This window comes from Podarcis erhardii (genome assembly GCF_964252035.2).
Source record: "Podarcis erhardii genome assembly, chromosome: 12".
In the NCBI taxonomy this organism is placed as follows: Eukaryota; Metazoa; Chordata; class Lepidosauria; order Squamata; family Lacertidae; genus Podarcis; species Podarcis erhardii.
Genome location: NC_138513.1, coordinates 47,203,190 through 47,228,135, shown reverse-complemented (window position 1 = coordinate 47,228,135; position 24,946 = coordinate 47,203,190). Strand labels below are relative to the sequence as shown.

At 40.5% G+C, this 24,946-nt stretch overlaps 1 protein-coding gene across 2 annotated transcripts in view; it reads left to right on the top strand.

Moving 5' to 3' along the window:
• The window catches only part of ELMO1 (engulfment and cell motility 1), a 101,974-nt gene that overhangs the window by 2,159 nt on the left and 74,869 nt on the right, over positions 1–24,946 (top strand). The window contains exon 2 of one of the 2 annotated variants that reach the window (XM_081834858.1): positions 3,691–3,823. In XM_081834858.1, coding sequence (XP_081690984.1) covers positions 3,716–3,823 — 108 coding nt within the window. In that variant the 5' untranslated portion in view covers positions 3,691–3,715. Of the gene's footprint in view, positions 1–3,686; positions 3,824–24,946 lie in introns of both variants that reach the window. The other variant, XM_081834859.1, reaches the window with a different exon arrangement.

The following is a 24,946-nucleotide window of genomic DNA, read 5'->3' as shown; positions in this document are numbered from 1 at the left end:
AGAAAAAGTAAAAAAGAACAAAAATTAAAGAAAAATTAGTTTTTTAATTCTTATCTTTATAACCCTCTTTCCTGACTTCCTCACATCTCCCTTTCCTGCGTTCCCCTTTACTCAATCAAATTTAGCAGCTCCTTACCCTTTTTCAAATCTTAATCAATATTATACATTCCAACCTATTATGTCTTCTATTTCCCCTTTCTTTTTAAATACATTCTTGCATATTCTTTGTAACTTAGTCCCGTATATCCTTTGTTTAGTTTCGACATAATTTTACTCTGGTCTTACCCTTTTTTCTTAAAACATTTTTACATATTTCTTTTTACTATGTCACTGATGCCATATTATCTTTATATCCAACATCATTTTAACATTCAAACATTTTGCAATGTTTTTGAAGATATTCTTTGAACTTCTTCCAGTCCTCTTCCACCGACTCTTCTCCCAGGTCTTGAATTCTGCCAGTCATTTCTGCCAATTCCATATAGTCTATCACTTGCATCTGCCATTCTTCCAGAGTGGGCAAATCTTGTGTCTTCCAATACTTTGCGATAAGTACAAGGGCTACTTTTATAAGGCCAACCAAAACATCACAACATGGTGAGCAAGGTTTTGAGAAAGCGAGGAGGAAGAAGAAAAAAGAAAAATATGGCTTCATGTTAAAGCCATACTTTCTACCTTGGTTTCAGTTTCAAGATGGTGTATGGGAAGAGGGTTAATAGACTAGTCACTCCTGGCTGCTATGCACGTTTCAGGTTACACCTAGGGGTGCTGGGATGAAAAACTATTTTGAAAATATGCAATCTAGCAGTTTTGCTTACTTAAAAAAAAAAAAAAAGATTTCTAGCTTTTCTCATGCCAAGAGAGTGGGGTGGAAGGCAACAGTTGTTGTTTTTCAAAGTAAATTCAATGAAACAAAATGCCCACTAAGTACAAGTACTATGTCTAAATTCTTTTGAATATGTTCAGTCTGAGATTTAGTGTGCATATACAGAAGGTCATCTGGTACAATTATCCTAGCTTGTACCATTTCATAGTATGAGATGCTAAATTCCGTATTTGAATGCTCTTCTCCCTAACATCTAGTTTTCTACATGCAAGGAGCATTTTTAAATGGCAAACCGGTGAGCATTCAACAATTGCAGTCTCCCATCACTACCACCCCACGGCCACCCAACACACAGCTGAAATCTGAAATGATGCTGTCTGGAAATTGATGTTGGTGTTGAATTGGACTTAGGCTTTGGCTAGCATGCTGTGGAAAGTTAGTCACACATGGCAGACAAGAGCATCTGCTGGTTCCTCTCCCTTTACCAACCTCCAGTCCAGCCGCTGTATCAAATGTCTGCCATTTCTGAACATGGCGAGACATTATTTTAAGGTACCTCAATCCCACTTTTCCAATTGTCAGTTCTACGGTTTAAATAAGAATCAGTTTCTGAGCAAAATAATCTTGAGCTGATCACCTAAGGATTCATTAGCAAAATATGTCCTCCCCAATTTAGTGCTGGTACTGGAATCTGAAATTCGTTTTTTTCAGCTAGTCTATAAACTATTTGCTTTCCGAGGGTGAATGTTTATTATGTAAGCCATATGCATTTCAGCTCAACTGAGCCTTCCTGAGGGGTTTATCCTGCTCCCTTTCTTATAAGCTGCTCAAAGCTGTGCCCTGTAAGGTCCCTTAAAATGGATGGTCTTTGAGCATCTTATAAGGAAACAGGTGAAATAAGCCACTGAAAAAGACTCACTGGAGCCATAACACCACTTCTTCTTCTTCTTCTTCTTCTTCTTCTTCTTCTTCTTCTTCTTCTTATTATTATTATTATTATTATTATTATTATTATTATTATTTATTCTTTTCCAGTCTCTCTGATCTATACTTCCCTCACTTTTTGTTTTCATTTGTTTTCATTTGCATTTGTAAGATGCAAAACTGAGCTGCTGAGGATGTGAGAAATTTAATTTTAAAAAGACCTTGATATCCCAAGGCCATTGCCTGGTTTCATTCCCATGTTTGCGGCAGTGGCTTTATTTCTGCTCGTTCTTAATAGTGTTGATGACAACTACACAGGTCCCTTGGGCTTTGCTACTGTTGTGTTCAATTACAGACGGAAGGTCTGATTATCAGAAATGCTGTTCAGTCACAGCTGCAGTGAGGATGAATGGAAATTGAAGGTGCCACGAACCCCTGAAAACGAGGCCCCTGACACTACTCATTTATTTTAATGACTCAGGCCTAACTTGTAGATTTGAATACAATGACTTTCATAACTCCCCTTGAGAGTCCAGCTTTGAAAAATAATGAAATGTTATTGGGCCCAGACTATTAAATTAACTTGCACCCTAACCACATCTCTAGGAGAAATTGATTGGATTTCAATCCATCTGACTTGATAATTAAAACTTGCATTTATAATTTAACTTTGTAATTGGAACATGGCACCGTTAGAAAGGTTTTGGGCCTCTGTTCTGTGAGGGCATCCTGGTGATTAAAGTAACAGATTGTAAAATGGTTTAGTAACAACCGTGGGAGAGGTAAGGTCCAAACACCAACCATAAGCAAGAATAGCAACTATATCTCAAAGATCATGCCATTTCCAAGTCCAGTTGCCCCACTGACCAATCCAGCTGACCATCACTATGCCAAACGCCCCTCCAAAATAATTTGTGTAGATCTTGTTATCCCCCCCAAAAAACAGATGGGCAATAAATCTAGTTTCTAATCTGTACCTTTTTGGAATGTGAGTTGGGGGGTACAAATGCATGAAGAATACTCTTTAAAAATCCCTGAACAAAGAACAGTAGAATGTCAAAGAGAAGACTAGGGTTGGTCTCTCCTCTATAACATCTGGTTTTGTGTGTACAGGGATTTTATCATATGAACTGAGAGTATTCAACCACGTGAGCTCCCACCTGTGGTCTGAAGAGGTACATAACCTAGAAGCAGATGGCCATTGCACCATCACTGCTTGTGAGAATTAGGCCCTGGTTCAGGAGGCACATTGGCCATCTCTGCCCTAGTTTAGGTAGATGGAAGAACTATGAGGTGACCCTTCAACATGTAGTAGAGCCCACCAAGAGGGTGAGCTGCTCCAAAGGCCTGCTTTGCTGTTGGATCTTAGGACTTGTATCTGGTTCCATAAATTCCATAAATTTTGAGGAGCCTCAAAAAAGGAATAAACTTGTGATAAGGTGAAATGTACAGTTGTAGATTCAGGTATCTGAAGAAGTGTGCATGCACACAAAAGCTTATACCAAGAACAAACTTAATTGGTCTCTAAGGTGCTACTGGACAAGTTATTTTTTTATATATATTTATACAGTTGTAGTTTAAGAAATTACACTTTAAAGGGTGTATATTTTTAGAGCTCACCCTATTTTTTGCTGTTTTTGTAATTCTAAGTTTTGTTTTTTTAAAAAACACCCTTTTAATGTTGTATTTTATATTGTTATAACCTGCCCTGGGAATTTAGGGCGAAGAATGGGTTATTAAATTAAAACAACCAGCACTTTTTTTCCCCAGAAGAGGTGGTGCCATTTGTTTAGTAATTCTCAAATTGCTCTGACCTGTTCACTCACTGCTTATTACCTCAAGCCACTTAATTATATTGTTGCTGTATATTATTCTAGGCGGAGCTCCTCGTCAAACACATATTAATACTTTTTTGTTTTAATTTATTCATATTTAGCAAGTGAGACCTGCAATGATTTCCACCCAATGTTCTTCACGCACGACAGGTCATTTGAAGAGTTCTTCTGCATTTGCATCCAGCTGCTGAATAAGACATGGAAAGAGATGAGAGCAACTTCCGAAGACTTCAACAAGGCAAGATTTTGGGAAGGGTAGCATTTGGAAGCAAAGCTGCTTTGTTTTCTTGTTTTCCACCTAATATGATTTCATATGTGTCTCTGGACTAGTTTTGAAGGTGATTGAAATGTAAAAGGGAACATACTACCATATGTGGTAAATTGGTAAATAGGAACATACTACCATATGTGGTGGTCCTGTCTAGAGATACAAAGATTTTGGAATATGATTTATGAAGAGATAAAGAGATCGATAAAAACTACATTTAGCAAGAAACCGGAAGAATTTTTACTAGGAATGCTTTCAGATACTATTCCCAAAAATAAAACTAGGCTATTTATGTATGCAACATCAGCAGCAAGGGTTATAGTGGCACAACACTGGAAAGATAAAAATACACCCACTAAAGAGGAATGGGTAGTCAAATTGTGCGAGTACTTGGAGCTCGCAAAGCTGACAGATGCAATAAGAGATAAACCTAAAAAATTGGTGAAAGAAGAATGGGAATGTTTAAATAATTATTTAGGGTACAAGGGCTCAACAAGAAAGACCTGGTTATGTTTAGAATGATACCGCATAGAGAAATGCTCTCTGATACCAAGATGAGGGATTCCTTTGGAATGCAGATAGAGAGAATTGATAAGAATAATGATCTGTTGCGAGCTTGACGGAAGTGTACAATAGATGAGCTTTCTTGCTTTGGCTCATCTTCCTTTTTTCTTTTTCTTTTTTTTCTATTTTTCTCTTTTCTTTTCTTTTATCTTTCCCATAGTTGCTTATGTTCTGCGTCATGTACTTCCATATTTTTTGTAGTTTTTTTCATTACTATTAAGGAATTTTCCTTTGTAATTTTGGTTGTCTATATTTATATGTACTTGTTTAAAGCAAAATAAAAGTTAAAAAAAGAAAGAAATGTAAAAGGCGAAAAATTTATACGATCTGAAGAGAAACCAGAGTTTTGAATTAGCTTTTAGTACCCATAGACCAAATTCATCTAAAAAAGAAGAATAAGGCCTAATTTAACCCCAGAGTTTGGAGAAAGTGTGATAAAACGTTTGTGAGGGAAAACAAGATTTCAAAATTGCTAGCACTGTTTCCACCTTTAAAATTCTAAATAATTGTGGGGAGATAGCTGAGGCTCCAATACTTTGGCCACCTCATGAGAAGAGAAGACTCCCTGGAAAAGACCCTGATGTTGGGAAAGATGGAGGGCACAAGGAGAAGGGGACGACAGAGGACAAGATGGTTGGACAGTGTTCTCGAAGCTACGAACATGAGTTTGACCAAACTGCGGGAGGCAGTAGAAGACAGGAGTGCCTGGCGTGCTCTGGTCCATGGGGTCATGAAGAGTCGGACCCGACTAAACCACAATAGTCTTTTATGTGGCATATTATTCTAATGTGTTGAAACATTGACAGACCTATGCTTCATTTAAGCATATGGATGAGCTCAGCAGTTGAAATGTTCAGTAATGCATTACATAGTTTTAGCATTATAAGTTAATATCTCAGAAGAGATTTGAGCAGGGATAGGGATAACTCCCCTACTGGAGTTAGGCAGGGTCTTCAACTTGCAATGTCCTCTCCAGAAGGGAGGAGTCATCCCATCTCTCTCTGGACTGCTACAAGGGATGGTTGGGTCTTTGTCTCTCTATGTGTGTGGAGCAAAACACTTGCTTCAGTGCTTGTTTTGTGTGGATTTTCCCTTTGTTAGTCCTTTTCTTCACCCTGTTTGCTGGATCATCTTTCTGAGTGAGTTTTTTCACTGTGTTTTCCTGTTGGCTGCCTCCGCCCCCCAGTTTCTTCATTTCTACTTCATTCTCTTCATGTCCCCCTTTCCCGTTGGTCTGGGGAAGGGAAAAGTGTGGGGGCAACTGGATTCTGCCCCGATTGCTGGGCAGGCACAGGAGGAGCCCACAAGGCGACAGGGCCAGGAGCTTGTGTTTCCCATCTTTTTCTTTAAAAAAGGGAGCTTTTATGCGACCAATATCTCTTTTCAAAGCAAACATCAGAGGGAATCTTTAGCAGAATGGATGCATTGGAAAAGGAAATTTCTAATGTGAATGCCATAACTGGTACACTGGCTGGGTTAGTGGAGACAGGGATTTCGGTGTCTCTATTAACCTCTTTCTTATATCATGGATGTTGGCTTATATGATGGAGGCATCATCCATATTGTTTTATTGGTACTGTTGCTGCGGGTTTGTCGGGTCTTGGGCTAGAACAGCTAACTTACATTGAATTGAATAAAATGTCTATGCAGCTACTTCACAAAGAGATATAATCTTTCAAGTCGGTCTGTTCTGGGTGGCTGAGAAGAAAACTTGACTTTCATGATTGTGCCTTGTTTGGAAGGAGTAGAAGACACGGTCTAGGGTTCGGATCCAACAACAAGCGACGCTTCATGGCTACTCATTCATTGCAAGCCATTAACCGCATCTTAGCATAATGTATAAACTAGACAATTGTTAGCATTGGTTTCTTGTTTCAATCCTTCTCATCCTTAAGATCGGTTTTTCATTTCAGCAAGCTTACTGTATATATTTAACTGCCACTTCCATATATTTTCTTATCCCTGCGTGATGTGCGTGTGAGAGAGAGAGAGAGAGAGAGAGAGAGAGAGAGAATGTTAATCCGATGTGAGATTGTATAGCAATTACAGTGTATTGGATTTTAGCTCTTGGGACCCAAATATCTTCCCGAAAGCTACTCAGCCAGCTTTCGTCTTTAATCATAACAGAAGAAGGAAGAGCTCTTTCATTTAATTTTTCATTAATGAAAGTAAATTGTATATTCTAATCTAGAGGTAGCAGGAGTTTTTCAGCTGGCTGAAGCTGCTGAACACATTGAGGGCTTTCTCTGCTGGAGGACAATTATAGTTCTTCGATGGTTTGACTGTCAACTTCTCCACTAGGTCACCTATTTTTTATTCCCAATGCTGTAATAAATGGAAGAAATCTTAGTTGAATTTTTCTAAATAAAATGTACAGTCTGAACCACTTTATAAGGAATATTGTAGAGAGGTTCATTAAATTTTCTACCTTTGAAATTGAATTTTTAAACCCCCCTTCACAAAGTTTATTTTCTTTATCCAGGTTGGTGCTATTACAGTAATATGAACTAGACAGAGGCATGTAACTTTGCTCCCTATTAGGATCTCTCCTTTTTACTGAGCATTCAGTATGCTCATGATGTTATTGAGGTGATCAGTGCCATTTTTCTAGAAAAAGAGGTGCCAGAACTCACCATGAACACCTCCCTCGTTCTCTTAGAATGGCAATGGCGCCCACCTGAGAGGTGCTGGAACTGAGTTCCTGTGAGTTCCCCCTGAAAAAAAGCCCTGGAGGCGATTATACATGATCACACTTTCAAGACCATTGGCACTTACAAATGTTTTGAGGTGCACGTACTGAATTATTTGCAATACATACATGCCTGTAATTTCCTCCTAACTCTTCCATGCCACAAGTGTTCTACAAAGTGTCCCTCCAGAGAGCAATAATATGGTAACACTGGGAAACTATCACCGAACATCTAATTTGTGGGCGGTCTGACATAAATACACCACTATTGCACGATTATTGCACCTTTGGCATGTTAGAAATAAAACCCCAGTCTGGAAGGGCCCTTGGAGGTAAGTTAGTGTTCTTGCTTAACCTATGCTTTTGCTATGTAACCCAAATTTAGTTCTTTTCACTAGTTCCGTTTTATTTTGGCGTACCTGGATGCATGAATTATTCATACCATTTAGGTATTATAGGAGAACAAAAATGCAGCTGGTTGTCTGCAACCATTAAACTTTTTTCTTCTGTATAGAAAGTTGTAAAAGATTTTCCATGCATATTGAAGGTGCCCTAAGAGATTATTTTACTATCCCAGTTTTACAGAAGGTGGTAAGTCTGTGGATTTCATAAACACAGTATTTCCAGTCACTGAAGTTTGCAGTTGGCGTGTGTGGACATTTTTCCTTCATAATTTTGGCTAGGAGGTTGCATCTGTCCTTAAAAAAAAAATATTATTTAATCATTTTTTCAATACAAACAACAACCGCAAAAGACACAACAAAAACCATAATAACACTAATAACACAATTTGACAATTCAGATTTGAGTACTGATATACCTATGACTGCACCTTTTTAACAATATTTCCCCTCCTCTCCTCCCCCTACTTCTCACCACTGTCCGCCTTATCGCTTAAATATTCCTTCCAGATTTCTTCATATTTATCCATTCTTAATTTGCATCGACATGCAATTCATTCATATGTAGCTAGTCTGTCCATATTATCAATCCATGTGCTCAATGGAATCTTTTTGCGGCTCTTCCAATTCATTAAAACAAGTTTTTTTGCTTCTAATATAGCACGGTACATCCATATATTTTTTTGACCCCTTGTAATCTCCCACGTTTCGGGAGTATAATTTAGATTTAAATTCAATTCGCCTAAATAACAATTTCTTTTTATTACTCTTGCTATAAATGTCCTCACCTTGAACCAAAATGATCTTATCATCGGACAATTAATCATCATATGTACCAAGTTCGCACTCCCACATCTCCAGCAGTTGTCTGCACTTGTTATTTTCCTCTGGTATAGTTTTGCGGGAGTTCAGTGGACTCTGAATATTATTTTCTGCTGAATAAGTCTTAGATCCATAGAGGCTATTTCTGTTGATTTTATACTTGACTCCCATATATCATTTGTTATCTGTACCCCTAACTCTTCACTCCAATTTTGTCTATCATATTCTAAATCCTATTTCTTTCCGTTGAGTAGGGTTTTATATAGTGCAAGTGTAGAGTTCTTTGTTTTTGTTGCAGAAATTAAATCTTGTAGCAGCATGGGTGTTTCCGATGCTTCTGTAGCGTCAGGGCCAAACTGCCTTTCCAACATACAGTGGTGCCTCGCAAGACGAAATTAATTTGTTCCGCGAGTTTTTTCATCTTGCGATTTTTTCGTCTTGCGATGCACGGACTTTGGAAAAGCTTCAAAAATCACCAAAGTCTTCAAAAACCTCAAAAAAGGCTACCACACGGCGTGCTATGAGTTGCTCCTCGAAGTGAATGCACGGTTTTAAGAAAAAGGAAACAAACTTGCAAGGCAAAGGAAACAAACTTGCAAGACGTTTTCGTCTTGCGAAGCAAGCCCATAGGAAAATCCGTCTTGCGAAGCAGCTCAAAAAACGAAAAACTCTTTCGTTTTGCGAGTTTTTCGTCTTACGAGGCATTCGTCTTGCGAGGTACCATTGTATGTTTCAATTGGATGTATTGCCATTGTGTTTCACTGGTTAATCCATACTTCACTTGCAAAGTCTTATGTTCCACAAATTTGTAATTTTCATCAATTAATTGATTCAATGTCAAAATACATTTTTTCATCCAAAGTATTATTTGATCTGCAATTTTAAATTTTGGGTTGGCCCATATTGTTAATTTCTCATGCTGATAGGGGTCATCCTTATTATTTTTATTTATATTCATCCAAATTTTTATAGGTGCTTTAATAGTCTCCAGGATAATAGGATATTTCATAAAATTGGAGCCGAGTTTAGTCCACCCTACAAGAGGTTCCAAGAAACTATATTTGAGAGTAGCCCAATTGGGATTCTTGCTAGCTCTCCAATCGTTAGTCTTACTCAGCAGGTAGGCCTGGTGATATAGTTCCAGATTTGGGAGACCAGAGCCACCTTCCTTAGTTGGAAGTTGCATTTTATGTAGTGATATTTTTGGTGGCTTTGTACCCCATAGGCACGATCTAAATAGTTGATTTATTTTTTGGAAGTAAAATTTGGGAATATGTATTGGAAACCCTCTAAGAATGTATAAAAGCTTTGGAACAACATTCGTTTTGAGGACATTAACCTTTCCCCAAAGGGAAAGGTTTAGAGGTCCTCACCTTTCAGTATCAAAAGAAATCTCAATTATAATTTGATTCAAATTTAATTTTACAATTTGGTCTATATCTGATGAAATCATTATGCCCAAATATTTAATAAAGTCTTTGTACATCCGAAATTGATGGTTTCTATACAATGTAGCCCTTGGCCCAATTGGTAAAATCTCTGATTTTGTCCAATTTATAGAATATCCCAATTTTCTGTCAAAGGTTTTTATTTTCTCCATAATTTTTGGAATTGTATCTTCTGGTTTTGTAATAAATAAAAGGATATCATCCACAAATAATACAATTTTGTAATTATCTTTGTTGTGTTTTACACCCTTGATATGCTCATAGGTTGCATCTGTCCTGAACCAGCTGATAAAGAAATAGTGCAGAATTGTTCAGCAGTATAAAGCGGGAGAACATTTTACCTGTTTGGCCTCAGGGAGTGAATTAGTGTAGCTAAATTTAAAATTAAAAGGTTTTCAGGGTATCTTTTCTCAAAATATTTTAAAATTAGAATGGTAGGGCGACGGCAAGCTTTTTCTTTTTCATTGCCACCTCTCATTAACAGTGAGAATAATCCATCAATATTTTTATTTTTATTTTGTTTTCATTGATATAATACACATACGAAAAACACAGAGACTACAGCAGGATGTAGTGGTCATCCCCTCACTGCTCTAGTGGTATCAGAGTGTAATTCTCTTTTTTTTTAAAAAAAAATGATATTTATTAAGTTTCAAATAAACACATATAAACACAAATAAAAACAACAATAAAAACATACAAAAACCAACAAACAAAATCAAAACAAGTATACATTCAAACCTTATTTCACCTAATTTCTTAGAGGGTATTAAACCTAATTTCACCGACCTCACACCTCCCCCTTCTGTATTCTAATCTCATTTATCTTATCAGCAAATCCATTCCCATATTTCCCATAGTTTTTGTTAATTCTATTCTTTTTCCTTAATCAACGCCCCTGCAAACCACTAATTTTTAAACCCATATCTTTTTAGCTTTCATTAATTTTGTAATGTTTATTAAGATAGTCTTTGAACTTCTTCCAATCTTCTTCCACTGTCTCTTTGTCCTGGTTTCGGATTCTGCCAGTCATCTCCGCCAGTCCCATGTATTCTGTCATCTTCATCTGCCATTCTTCCAGGGTGGGTAGATCTGGAGTCTTCCAATACTTTGCGATAAGGATCCTTGCTGCTGTAGTAGCATACATAAAAAAAGTTCTGTCCTTCTTTAGCACCACATGGCTTACCATACCCAGGAGAAAGGCCTCTGGTTTCTTCAGAAAAGTATATTTAAATATTTTTTTCATTTCATTATATATCATTTCCCAGAAAGCCTTAATCCTTTGGCAGGTCCACCAGAGGTGAAAAAAGGTACCTTCATTTTCTTTACATTTCCAACATTTGTTATCTGATAAGTTGTAAATTTTAGCAAGCTTGACTGGGGTCATGTACCACCTATAGATCATTTTCATTATATTCTCTCTCAAGGCATTACATGCCGTGAATTTCATACCGGTGGTCCACAACCTTTCCCAGTCAGCAAACATAATGTTATGACCAATATCTTGTGCCCACTTAATCATAACTGATTTAACTGTTTCATCCTGTGTATTCCATTTCAGCAGCAAGTTATACATTTTTGACAAATTCTTAGTTTTGGATTCTAACAACTCTGTTTCCAATTTTGATTTTTCCACCTGAAAGCCAATTTTCCTATCCAACTTATAGACCTCCAGTATTTGATAATAATGAAGCCAGTCTCGCACTTTGTCTTTTAGATTTTCAAAACTCTGCAATTTCCATTTATCACCCTCCTGTTCTAAAATTTCACAATATTTTGGCCATTTAGCCTCCATATTAAGTTTTTTCAAAGCTTTTGCCTCCATTGGTGACAGCCACCTTGGAGTTTTGTTCTCCAGCAGATCTTTATATTTAATCCAGACATTATACAATTCTTTCCTGACAATGTGGTTTTTAAAACCTTTATGAGCCTTAACCTTGTCATACCACAAATATGCATGCCACCCAAAGAAATTGTTAAATCCTTCCAAATCCAAAATGTCTGTATTCTCGAGAAGCAGCCAGTCCTTTAACCAGCAAAAAGCTGCTGATTCATAATAAAGTTTCAAATCTGGCAGGGCAAATCCCCCTCTTTCTTTTGCATCAGTTAAGATTTTAAATTTTATCCTGGGCTTTTTGCCCTGCCAGATAAATTTAGAAATATCTTGCTGCCAACCCTTGAAACAGTCCATCTTGTCCACAATTTGCAAAGTTTGAAACAAAAACAACATTCTAGGCAATACATTCATCTTTATAACTGCTATTCGACCAGACAAGGAAAGCTTCAAATTTGACCAAGGGTTTAATTCTCATAATTGTTCTCCATACAGGATAAAGGGTTGTGCTCATGGAGACAGAGAGAGAGTTTAATGTTCAGAAGGGCAGTTTAACCCATAGGGAACGGGTTATATGCACGATTTCAACCACATAAGGCATCAAGTGTCTATATTCAGAAGGTTATAATATCCAAATCTGCAAGAATGATTTTGGCAGTTTGTCCTTAAGTCCGGTTTCATTGATATATGAAATAAATAGCCAGCAAATGACAAGAAATCACTTTAGTTTCTCTTTAAGCAAGATACTAATTGCATAATGTTGGTATCTGTGTTTTTTTTTTTTTTTATTTCGGTTTTTTAGTCTTTGTCCAATGTATTCAGTTATTCACTTTAACTATAACTGCAACTTCATGGCTTTGAAAAATATTTCTCCTGTTACGTAAATCCTTAGCCAAGCCTATGTACAGGAAGTTTAAGCAGCTGACGTGCTCTGGTCCAGGGGGTCACGAAGAGCAAGGGTAAAGGGACCCCTGACCATCAGGTCCAGTCGTGACCGACTCTGGGGTTGCGCGCTCATCTCGCTGTATAGGCCGGGAGCCGGCGCTTGTCCGCAGACAGCTTCCGGGTCACGTGGCCAGCGTGACTAAGCCGCTTCTGGCGAACCAGAGCAGCACATGGAAACGCCGTTTACCTTCCCGCCGGAGAGCGGTCCCTATTTATCTACTTGCACTTTGAGGTGCTTTTGAACTGCTAGGTTGACAGGAGCTGGGACCAAACAACGGGAGCTCACCCCGTTGCGGGGATTCGAACCGCCGACCTTCCGATCGGCAAGTCCCGAAGAGTAGAACACTACTAAACAGCAGCAACAATGCCTTATGCTACTTCCTCTGTAGAACAATGTCCAATAGTATATCAACAACTGTGATAAAAAAGAGCATCTGAGGCTGTTGTATATCATATGCTAGTTGAAAATTGGGCTGTAAGATATAGATGTTCAGGAGAAACCAAGTCTGCTGCCAGCCGTAGCAGTGCCAAGAATGACTGCCTTTACCTGGCTATTGCTAGGGAATATGTAAGGTCTCTAACTTGAAGAATCCTATCTGGTGTCTGCTATGCCTCCCTTCAGGAGCATAACATGAGCTAACAAGAATTTCTGAAGGCAGCTGCCCTAGCTTAAATAGTGAATCCAAATGTAAGGAGGACAAAATTATTTAGTGCTCCCTGCAGAATACATTCCCAACCCTCTAAATGCATTATTCAGAGAGGGGAGCAAGGCTTGTTTACCCGGCTGGATATCCTGGGTTAACTCAGTGTTCTTCAGTAGCAGTTTGGTTTACACATTCATTGAGGCGACTCAACAGCTGAAATAGAAAAAAGAAATAATTCAGGGTGTGTACCTCTAAGTGACAATTTAAACAGCAGCAGGATTGATGTTTGATATGCATAGGTAAATATTTAAGTATTTGCAGACACAGTGACCCGTGAGCGATCCAATGGAGTTGAGCGTGGCTGAAAAACTCTGCAACTGCTTGTATGCACGTAGAACCGTGTTTACTGTTCAAACCTCCCTGCTGGCTGGCAGAGCCAGAGCTATTTGAGGTTGAAGCAGGTGACAGTAGCTGTGACTGACATCTGCTGCTCCTCTGGCGATAGGAAAATTAGAGCCTTTATGAGGAAGAGTGGGATAGAAATTTAATAATAATAAAGAATCTGCCTGAAAGTTCGTCTGCAAAGTAAGCAGTGACAATTGTAAGGGGTAAAATCAAATGTGTGAGAAGTCCTTCATCAGCGATCCTGTGTACACCAGGGAAGGGGACCCTGCAGACTACAGTTTCCACCAGGAGTAGCTGGTGGGATGAAGCCATGGAACTGGAATTTCCTTTGACGAAGACAGGTTTAGCAGACTGAGAGGTAATAGAAAATAAAGTAATTTTAGAGTAAATTTTACCTTTCCAGCTCTTGGGATTAGTGCATATTAAATTCCACATATTGCTGCTGAGGTCATTAGCCCTTTATGACATAGTTTTGCAAACAGATGATTCCTATAAATACATCCTATCCATTAAGCATTCTGGGCACATAACTAAAACATTTTCATTCGTCATTCTAACTTGTTTCCCTGCAACCTGCTGCACATTTTTTTGTAAAATGAGAGTGGTTTCTAATTGGAAAAAAAAATCTCATTGAGTTATAGTGAAAACCTGTTAGGAGACAATAATTGGGTGCACTGAGGGTTATCGGCTCTACTTCATTAGAATCCATTTATTTGAAGGGACTTTGGAACTTAATGCTGTTTGGCATCTTTTGCGGGGGATTGTATTAATTTAAGAAACATCTCGTATTTAATCTTTTATATAAATACCATTTTTTTAGCTTGTTGGAAATGTAGCAAGTGGGTTGTTGCAGTTTTTTTCTCTCTCTCTATATATATAATCTTTCTTACGTTTCGCTAGTCTGCTTTCATAGCTTTGGACCTGGAATCCAACAATCATAGAACTGTAGAGTTGGAAGGGACCCAGTAGATCATGATATTCTTGTAAAGAAGCTGGTAACATGCGGACTTGACTATGCTACCACTCAGTGGATTTGTAACTGGCTGACTGACCGAACCCAAAGGGTGCTCATCAATGGTTCCTCTTCATCCTGGAGAAGAGTGACTAGTGGGGTGCCACAGGGTTCTGTCTTGAGCCCGGTCTTATTCAACATCTTTATCAACAACTTGGATGATGGACTCAAGGGCATCCTGATCAAATTTGCAGATGACACCAAACTGGGAGGGGTGGCTAACACCCCAGAGGACAGGATCACACTTCAAAACGACCTTGACAGATTAGAGAACTGGGCCAAAACAAACAAGATGAATTTTAACAGGGAGAAATGTAAAGTATTGCACTTGGGCAAAAAAAAATGAGAGGCACAAATACAAGATGGGTGACACCTGGCTTGAGAGCAGTACATGTGAAAAGGATCTAGGAGTCTTGGTTGACCACAAACTTGGCATGAGCCAACAGTGTGACGCGGCAGCTAAAAAAGCCAATGCAATTCTGGGCTGCATCAATAGGAGATCAAGGGAGATCTAGATCAAGGGAAGTAATAGTGCCACTGTATTCTGCTCTGGTCAGACCTCACCTGGAGTACTGTGTCCAGTTCTGGGCACCACAGTTCAAGAAGGACACTGACAAACTGGAACGTGTCCAGAGGAGGGCAACCAAAATGGTCAAAGGCCTGGAAACGATGCCTTATGAGGAACGGCTGAGGGAGCTGGGCATGTTTAGCCTGGAGAAGAGGAGGTTAAGGGGTGATATGATGGCCATGTTCAAATATATAAAAGGATGTCACATAGAGGAGGGAGAAAGGTTGTTTTCTGCTGCTCCAGAGAAGCGGACACGGAGCAATGGTTCCAAACTACAAGAAAGAAGATTCCACCTAAACATTAGGAAGTAAGAGCTGTTTGACAGTGGAATTTGCTGCCAAGGAGTGTGGTGGAGTCTCCTTCTTTGGAGGTCTTTAAGCAGAGGCTTGACAACCATATGTCAGGAGTGCTCTGATGGTGTTTCCTGCTTGGCAGGGGGTTGGACTCGATGGCCCTTGTGGTCTCTTCCAACTCTATGATTCTATGATCTAGTCCAACCCCCTGCAATGCAGTTGACATGTTCAGTTGTTACTTCCCAGGAAGAAAATTCCACCTAGAAGAAGTCACAGGTTTCTGTATGTGCATTTGACTCACTGGGGTGGGGAGGACGTACGCAAAAAATGAAGTGGCCTGTGTCACTTTTATTTGAACACAGTATTTCCCGAACTGCTACATGTTTTATTGGGTAGAATTGGGCCTGTGTGTCAACTGCATTCAAATAAATACAGTGCAACCTGGTTCAGCTGATTACTTGTCCCTGTGATAGGAGAGGGTGTTCGTATGCCCAAGAGTGCAATCCTAAATTTGTCTACTCAAAGCTAAATCCCATTTAGTTAGTGTGAGATTCACTTCAGTGTAAGATTCATTTCTTGACAGAAAGTAATGAGTGAAGAGGCTCTTTGAATTAATAGATATATCTTGCTGCTTTGGAAAACCTACCCATCAGGTCAGATTTTTTCTGAAGGTAAGAACAATATTAAAAAGGAGCAGTCAGCCACAGCCAATAGGGGACCTTTACCACTAATGAAACTTTAGCTTAAGAAAAAACATCTTTATATTGCAAATAACCACACATTTGGTGACATCTGGCACTTGTCAAAATACCTGTTGCCCAATAGGAGGAAGGTGTTGGCATGAAGATTTAGTAAAGCTATCCAGACCTGCCAAGGCTCAAGTCAATGATGAATTGACAACCTTAACCCACACACAAAGTAATTTTTCTTACATAGGTACTGGAAGCCCTGTGTAGGGAGGGTGATGTATGGGGGTCAGAAAATGCTTTCTCTAACATGCTGCATCTGCAACAGAACATTTAAATTAAATAGTCATTTACTACAGTTGCCAGACAATTTATATTACAGCCAAGTACCTTAGTACACAGCGCAGGTGGTGCTGTGGTCTAAAACACTGAGCCTCTTGGACTTGCCAATCAGAAGGTCGGCGGTTCAAATCCCCGCGACGGGGTGAGCTCCCGTTGCTCGGTCCCTGCTCCTGCCAACCTAGCAGTTCGAAAGCATGCCAAAAAGTGCAAGTAGATAAATAGGTACCACTCTAGCGGAAGGGTAAGCGGTGTTTCCGTGCGCTGCTCTGGTTTCGGTGTTCCGTTGCACCAGAAGCAGCTTAGTCATGCTGGCCACATGACCCGGAAAAACTGTCTGCAGACAAACGCCGGCTCCCTCCCTGTAAAGCGAGATGAGCGCTGCAACCCCAGAGTCGTCTGTGACTGGACTTAACTGTCGGGGGCCTTTACCTTTACACCTTGGTCTGAAAGCAGTGCTTTAGGACTCAGGCCGGCAAAAACTTCATGAAAAGCTGTCAGAGCAATCATGAGAAAGGTTTTTTTTGTTGTTGTTCACTTGGTTTCCAGTTACTAGAAAAACAAGGGGAAACTACATTTTTTTTAAAAAAAAAAGCTGCATCACATATGTCAGGGATGGGGAACCGTGGCCCTCTAGAAGTTGTTGGACTCAACTTCCAGCATCCCTAGACATTGGTCATGCTCTCTGGGTTTACTAGGGAATTATAGTACAGCAGTACATCTGGGGGGCTGTATCCTGCATGTATGCACTGGGCGCTACTTGCACCTGCTCCGATGGGCTCTGCTCTTGAAGTCAGTAAAAAAATCCATGCCCTGACTCCATTCTCATATCTTGAGGGGCTACTGCTCCCTCAATTGAGCCTGAACAGAAACTGGGTGTCTTGATTTCAAGAGATGAGCATAAAACAGAAAGTTGGCACAGTGTGTTGGGGGGTAGACACAAAGCGTTTGTAGTGTGGAATTAATGGCCCATTATTCTGTAAGAAAAATAAGCCATACCCCAGTGAAACATTAATTTTGCATGAAAGCATAATGGGCACAGCCAAAGAAGAGATGGATCCCCTAGAGCAAAAAGAAGACGATGCCATGAGTCAATAAGTAAATTGTTTGCAATAAATCACTGAAAATCTAGAGCAAATATGTAGGCTCTGCCTTTGATGTGAGAGTTATTAGTCTCTGTCTTTGATTTTGTTCATTGGTGTTGTGATTTAAAAAACACAACTGCCTAATCAATGCAAATGTTGAGAGACTCTAGGCATCTCTGGTGGATCTTTCTTGCTGACGTCACGTTGCAGCAACGACATGGGTCTAATCACGATCTAATCAGTATCTTCCGTTTGCTAATGTTTGTGTTGTGATCTTTATTGAGCTTCATCTACAGCTTTTCGTGTACTACTCTGTTTTCATGGGGCAAGATTTTAGTAGCTGCACTGTAGAAGTGGTTGAACATCTTGTTAAGGACTAGAGAGGTTAGTAACTCAGGGGACAGCAAACATTTTCAGCAGGGGGCCAGTCCACTGTCCCTCAGACCTTATGGGGGGCCAGACTATATTGGGGGGGGGGATGAATGAATTCCTATGCCCCAGAAATAACTCAGAGAAGCATTTTAAATAAACGGACACATTCTAGTCATGTAAAAACACGCTGATTCCTGGTCCGTCTGTGGGCCAGATTTAGAAGGCGATTGGGCCGGATCTGACCCCCAGGCCTTAGTTTGCCTACCCATGGGTTAGTTCATTATGTATGGGATTTGCATTATGGGCCTTCCAGCGTACTAAGAACACATGCAGAGCCCCAGATGTCAATATTTGCACATATATACAATTTAAGCTTCTGCAGTTATGACGTTCCAAAGCATTCTTTTATTATTGTTTATTTCTATCTCGCCTTGTTCAACTATTCCTGGACAGTAATTCAAGTAAGCATTCACTGCACACTACACAATAGAAAGGACCCCTCTTTTCTTCCTCCTGAAACATCTCTGTACAGTGGTACCTCGGAAGCTGAACAAAATCTGTTCCAGAAGTTCATTTGACTTCCAAAAAGAAACTCCTGCAGCCAATCGGAAGCCATGGAAGTCACATCGGACATTTGGGTTCCAAAGAACATTAAAAAACTGGAACAGTCACTTCCGGTTTTAATCATTCAGGAGCCAAAACGTTCGACTCCCAAGGCATTTGAAAACCAAGGTACGACTGTATAGTGGGGTTCAACCTCCTGACACAGATCCCCTCAACCCTATTCCCACCTTCTTCCCTCACCCCCTTGTTTCTTTCACACCTCTAAAAAGACACCTCGACATTCCATATATCTTGTAAAAAGACAGGCACTTGCCAGGCCATTGGGTTTGCTTTTTTTTTTTTTTTTTTTTTTTGCTTTTTTAAATCTCTTAACTTACAAACAATTAGGTATATTTATTCATAACTAAGGAATACCATGAGTTTGTAGAATCAGGGCTTTTTTTCAGCCAGAACTCAGTTTTGGCACCTGGTGGACGCTATGGTGCATGCCATTGCCATTATAAGAGAACAGGGGAGGCATTCAGGGTGAATTCCTGCACCTCATTTTCCATAAAAATAGCACTGTGAAGAACCATTACTTTCTTGCGGGGTGACTCACTTCCTAACAAACAGATACTGATCACCTGAGTTTTCTGTTAGTAGGGATCATAGGTAAAGGTAAAGGGACCCCTGAACACTAGGTCCAGTCGTGGCCGACTCTGGGGTTGCGGCGCTCATCTTGCTTTATTGGCCGAGGGAGCCGGAGTACAGCTTCCGGGTCATGTGGCCAGCATGACTAAGCCGCTTCTGTAGGGATCATATCAAAGCCCAGATCACTATTCCAAGAGATATTTAGCAGTGCTAAATTGGCATTCAGATTACTGCTTCACTACAATCCACGTTTAATCTGGGCTGATAATAAAAAAAAGTGGTATCAAAATGACCCCAAACATTGGCCATATGTGTCATCTCCCTTGGATAACAAGCTAGCTGAAAGTCAGTAGAATAAAATATTAGGTTTGGGCTGTTCAACCAGGCACAAATACAAAAATAGGTTGAAGCAGGGTTGGTTTATCAGCAAGTGAAGTGATAGCTTCTAACTCGAGCTGTCATTGCAACTTGCATAATTTATTGCACTGAAAGGGTCGGTCATTGCCTGCTTAAAGTGTTGATGGAGATAATATCTTCATAGTGTGTTTTGTTTCATATTTTAGCTAAATTAGCAATGCATGGCATATGGTTTTTTGCTGCATGAATCCCTGCTGATGTAAATGTCAGTAAGCATATAATACCAGGGTTTCATTCTGCGAGTCACAATGCATAGAATTCAGCCTGAAAGCTCCCCAGACTACAGACCTCATTATAGATGAATAGACTGGGGTATAATGTTCCAGAGGTTTTGTTTCAGTTGAAATACGGTTATCACAGTGAATGATGCTGTTGACAATGAGATTTTTATAGCTCCTCTTAACCAAAGAACTATTATGACTTCCAGTGCCACCGCTGCTGTTTCACTTTTAAGTTAGTATAATCTGATAGTGTGGCAGCTTCTGCGAGTGAAGGGGGAGTCCTTTAGATAATGTCTTGTTTTTATGCAGAGTTCTCTGTCCTATGAAACTTGCCCCCCCTCTCTTTCTCTCACCTTCAACAGATGTAATTAACTTCTGCGGAAATGCAGTTTTTATAGAATCATAGAGCTGTGAAGGGACCAAGTGTCCACAGAATTCAACTTCACGCCCAAGGGCAATCCACCACCCAAACCCCAAATACTATATTTATGCTGCCCAAGCTATGGTTGTAACTCTTGTGCATGGGTCCTTTCATCCTCTCTCATTTTCTGCTGGGAGAGGAGGATTGTGCTCCATATGTTTAATTGCACAACCATTCTCATTGCACACCTAACAATGGCTTTGTCCCCCCAAGACCTAATTTGCCTTTTACGTAACTATTTGGAAAGGGGAAATAGTTTACAGAAAGATGGAAATCAAATAATGTGCGGGGCCATTGTTATTTTGACGTGGTGGCAAAGTTCAGAGGGAGGCCTGGCTTGAAACAACAAGGTCAGTAATAAACAGTGCTGTTTTTCTAGGAAAAACCCTCGTTCTCTTGGAATGGCAATGGCACTCACCTGAGAAGTGTTGGAACTGAGTTCCGGCAAGTTCCATCTGAAAAAAGCCCTGGTAATAAGAGTAACTGAGCATAGCAATGTAACAGAGCAGGAAACATCATAATATTGAAGCCAGCGGTTTATTTATTACCCACATCTCTGTGAAATAGAAAACATTTTTTACATTTTTTTTTTTGCATTGGTTTCCAAATTTTCTGGTAACAAAAAGGTAGTGATTTTAGCAGCCTCCTTTTGGATTGTACTGAATTTCATAAGTCTTGACAAAGATTCTTCCCAAAAATGTTCCATGGAGCAAGTAGACTGAAATGTTACATAGCTGACATTCAAAGGGGTGGTTCTTGTACATTTCATTCAACAATCCTTTTACCGAGGTTTTGAGGGAAATGGAAGCTAAGGAGAACAAAATTCCATGATGGATCATTACTGAGATGTTGGTGATAGCAACAGCTACAGAGTACATGGTACCTGTGGCATGGAGATGGCTATGAGAGACATAGGCAGCAGTCAGGAGAGAAATTCATGGGAGAATTATTAAATGAGAGGAAGCGCTAAACAGATGCAAAAGCCTTAGGAATCAAGAGTGAGAAAGAAGACAGAATCGGACCTGGTGTGTGGGCTGAATCTGAAAAGGTTTGTTGGAGAAGGAGGTTCAGAGAGTGCTTTTCAACAGCCGGTCTTCCCTGCTAGAAAGAACAGAATCAACCGTCACTTGTAATTTTTTGAACATTATACAGAGAAAAGTGGGGGCAATTGTTGTCATTGTCGTTGTTACTTTCTATACTGCCCTTCACTTGAGGATCACAGTATGGCTTACAATCTAAAAACACAAAAATACATAACACAGTAACAAGTAAAAACAATATCACACACTTACACTTTAAAAGGTCACAGATTGTTTAATTGCTTCCACCTATGGCGCTGTGGTCTAAACCACTGAGCCTTGGGCTTGCCGATCGGAAGGTTGGCGGTTTGAATCCTGCCACGGGGTGAGCTCCCGTTGCTCGGTCCCAGCTCCTGCCCACCTAGCAGTTCAAAAGCATGTCAAAGTGCAAGTAGATAAATAGGTACCGCTCCAGCGGGAAGGTAAACAGCGTTTCCGTGCGCTGCTCTGGTTTCGCCAGAAGCGGCTTAGTCATGCTGGCCACATGACCCGGAAGCTGTACGCCGGCTCCCTTGGCCAATAAAGCGAGATGAGCGCCACAACCCCAGAGTCCGTCACGACCGGACCTAATGGTCAGGGGTCCCTTTACCTTTAACTTTATAGGTCCTTTGCCCCATACCATTTTTCATTTGCTAAGTTTATTATATGTTTCAGGGCCATTGGGAGGGTATGTTTCAAATTATTGGGGATAATAGGTGGTTGTGGTTGCAATTTCAATGCTTCATGTTTGGCTATTACTAATGAAGCCATCTTGAATGCTAGATTTTATTAGCGGATAAGTGAGATATACAGTGGTACCTCGGGATGCGAACGGGATCCATTCCAGAGCCCTGTTCGCATCCCGAAGCGAACGTAAACTGTCTCCGCGCATCTGTGCCTGCGCGGGTCATGTTTCAGCGCGTCTGCACATGCGTGTGATGTTATTTTGACGGTTGGTACATGCACGCGCAGCAAAACCTGGAAGTAACGAGCTCTGCTACTTCCGGGTCGCCACGGAGCGCAACCCGAATTTGCCTAACCGGAAGCGTATTCATGCCGAGGTATGACTGTAAACGGATCTTTAAATAAAAACACCTTGATAAAGGGCTGAAGAGCAAGCCAGAGTGTCAGGATTGAACGACAAGCCAGGAGGCAGGATCAGGGCGTGAACCAGAGGACAGGACCAAAGGAGACAGGAGCACAGCACACGTCAGTGAAGGCATCCATACTCAAGCAAGACTTAGATGACACATGAAGCCCTTAGAGTCTTTCCTGCCCAGGAACAGTCAACAGCCAGCCTAGATAAAGTCATTCTAGTGCCAGAAAGGTTCTTCACTCAGAAGGCTGCCTCCTGCAATTCATTGATGCTGCACAGAGATCCAGCAGAAAGATACACATATAAAGGCCAGTGGAGTCTCAGAACTATTTTCCATGTGCTGCGCCAGGCATAACTCTCATGTGACAATATGTAACAGGACCCAGAATGTTGAAGACAAGAGCAGCAGCCATTCTAGAGATCTGCTGTTGTGGAAAGCATTGATGGAAAGTTTCACCTGTAACCCTGGACATTCTTTGTCATATAATATGTTCCCCATATGAGTTCATCCTGGGGAGCCAGAACACAATGCATTTAAATCTGAAAGTGACAACAGACCTGCTGGAATACCTGGGGCATAGCATTAGTTTTTATAATGTTTTTATAATGTTGCACTGTTTTAGTGTTGTTAGTCGCCCTGAGCCCGGCTTCGGCTGGGGAGGGCGGGATATAAATAAAATTTATTATTATTATTATTATTATTAGTTCCAAGTCATTTCTTTTTTTAATGGGACTTTAAAAATTCTTACTTTTTTTCTAGGAATTACATAAACTGATGACAAAACTCAATTTACCCTTGCGTTTGTCTTGAGTATGTGAGCATTCCTGGGTTAATAAAGCTCTACCATCCACTCAGTTACCATACTCTAGGTGGGCAATTTCATGTAATTATAGAACAGTAGAGTTGGAAGGGATGAAATTGCTCACCTGGAGTATGGCAACTGATTACTACGCAGGAATCTCAACCAGATCATACATGACACATGGCCAACACCTTCAGAGGGAGTCCGTTCCACTGTTGAGCAGCTCTCACTGTCAAAAAGTTTTTCCTGATGTTTAGTCGGAATTTTCTTTCTTGTAACTTGAATCCATGGGTTCGAGTCCTACTTTCTGGAGCAGGAAAAAGCAAGCTTGCTCCATCTTCCATGTGACAGCCATTTAGATATTTGGACACAACTATTTCATGTGTGGTCTGTCCAAGGCAGAATAGAAGGTTGAATAAAGCAGAGATGGAGAGAGTCAAATGGCAGTTTTGAACAGCCAAGATTTTAATAGAGCAGGGATGCGGGAACACAAAGGAAGTTGGTGCTTTTAAACAACAGCAGAGATTTGTATAAAGCTGGGATGGAGAGAAATAGAGGAGGGAAATGGTTGTGCAGTCCCCTCCTTGAATTGGATTGCCTTCTTTTTTTATGTGAGCTCTGCTTTATTGATGTACAAAGTTGTACTCTACAACCTGTTACGGTAGGTAAATCACCCCGATTTATAGAGGATAGTGCTCAGGAAACACACCTCAACTTGAACACAAAACACAACACTGCAACAGGCGCACAAGCAACTCCTAGCAGCTTGAGATGTGGAGAGTGCACCAGGTGAAAAATTTTGGACTGCACTGCTCAGCCCTTTAAAGTTCCATACACGAAATCTGCCATTTTTAGTTTTTATATCAAACCTGAAGCAATCTGTACCTGAGTAGACTCTGAGTAGACCCCTGTAGACCCTCATTTCCATTGCTATCCTCCAGCTGTGCTGGCAGTAAGATACAGTGGTACCTCAGGTTAAGAACTTAATTTGTTCTGGAGGTCTGTTCTTAACCTGAGGTACCACTTTAGTAAATGGGGCCTCCTCCTGCTGCTGCTGCTGCTGCCATGCGATTTCCGTTCTCATCCAGAAGCAAAGTTCATAACCCGAGGTACTATTTCTGGGTTAGCAGAGTCTGTAACCTGAAGCGTCTGTAACCCGAGGTACCACTGTACAGCAACAAGTTTTTTTAAATAAGGCTTTTCTGGAACTTCAAGGAACAAGCATGTGATGTTTTCTGTCACTACCTATTGGAGTGCACTATTAGATATCCAAGTGATCTGTGTTGTAGTATTTCGGTTACAGTGTACCAAAACCCCCTGTATACCCACAGGGACACAGCAAGACTAGAGATGTGACAGAAAGGAGAGCTATGGTGGTCTATGTAGATCCTAATCCGGAGACCTGACAGTACAGAACTACAGAAAAGGGGTCTTTGGGGTGGGAGAAAGGAACATGGCAGGTATTGCATAAAATGCCTTACTAGTTAGAGGAAGGCCCTCCTGTTTCTTTGGACTCCAGAGAGCTGAAGAAGAAACACTGGGCAGTCCATGTTGCCACGCTAGACAATTTTACACTAAAGGTAAAGGGACCCCTGACCATTAGGTCCAGTCGCGGACGACTCTGGGGTTGCGACGCTCATCTCGCTTTACTCGCCGAGGGAGCCGGCGTTTGTCCGCAGACAGTTTTTCCAGGTCATGTGGCCAGCATGACGAAGCCGCTTCTGGCGAACCAGAGCAGCGCACGGAAACGCCGTTTACCTTCCCGCCAGAGTGGTA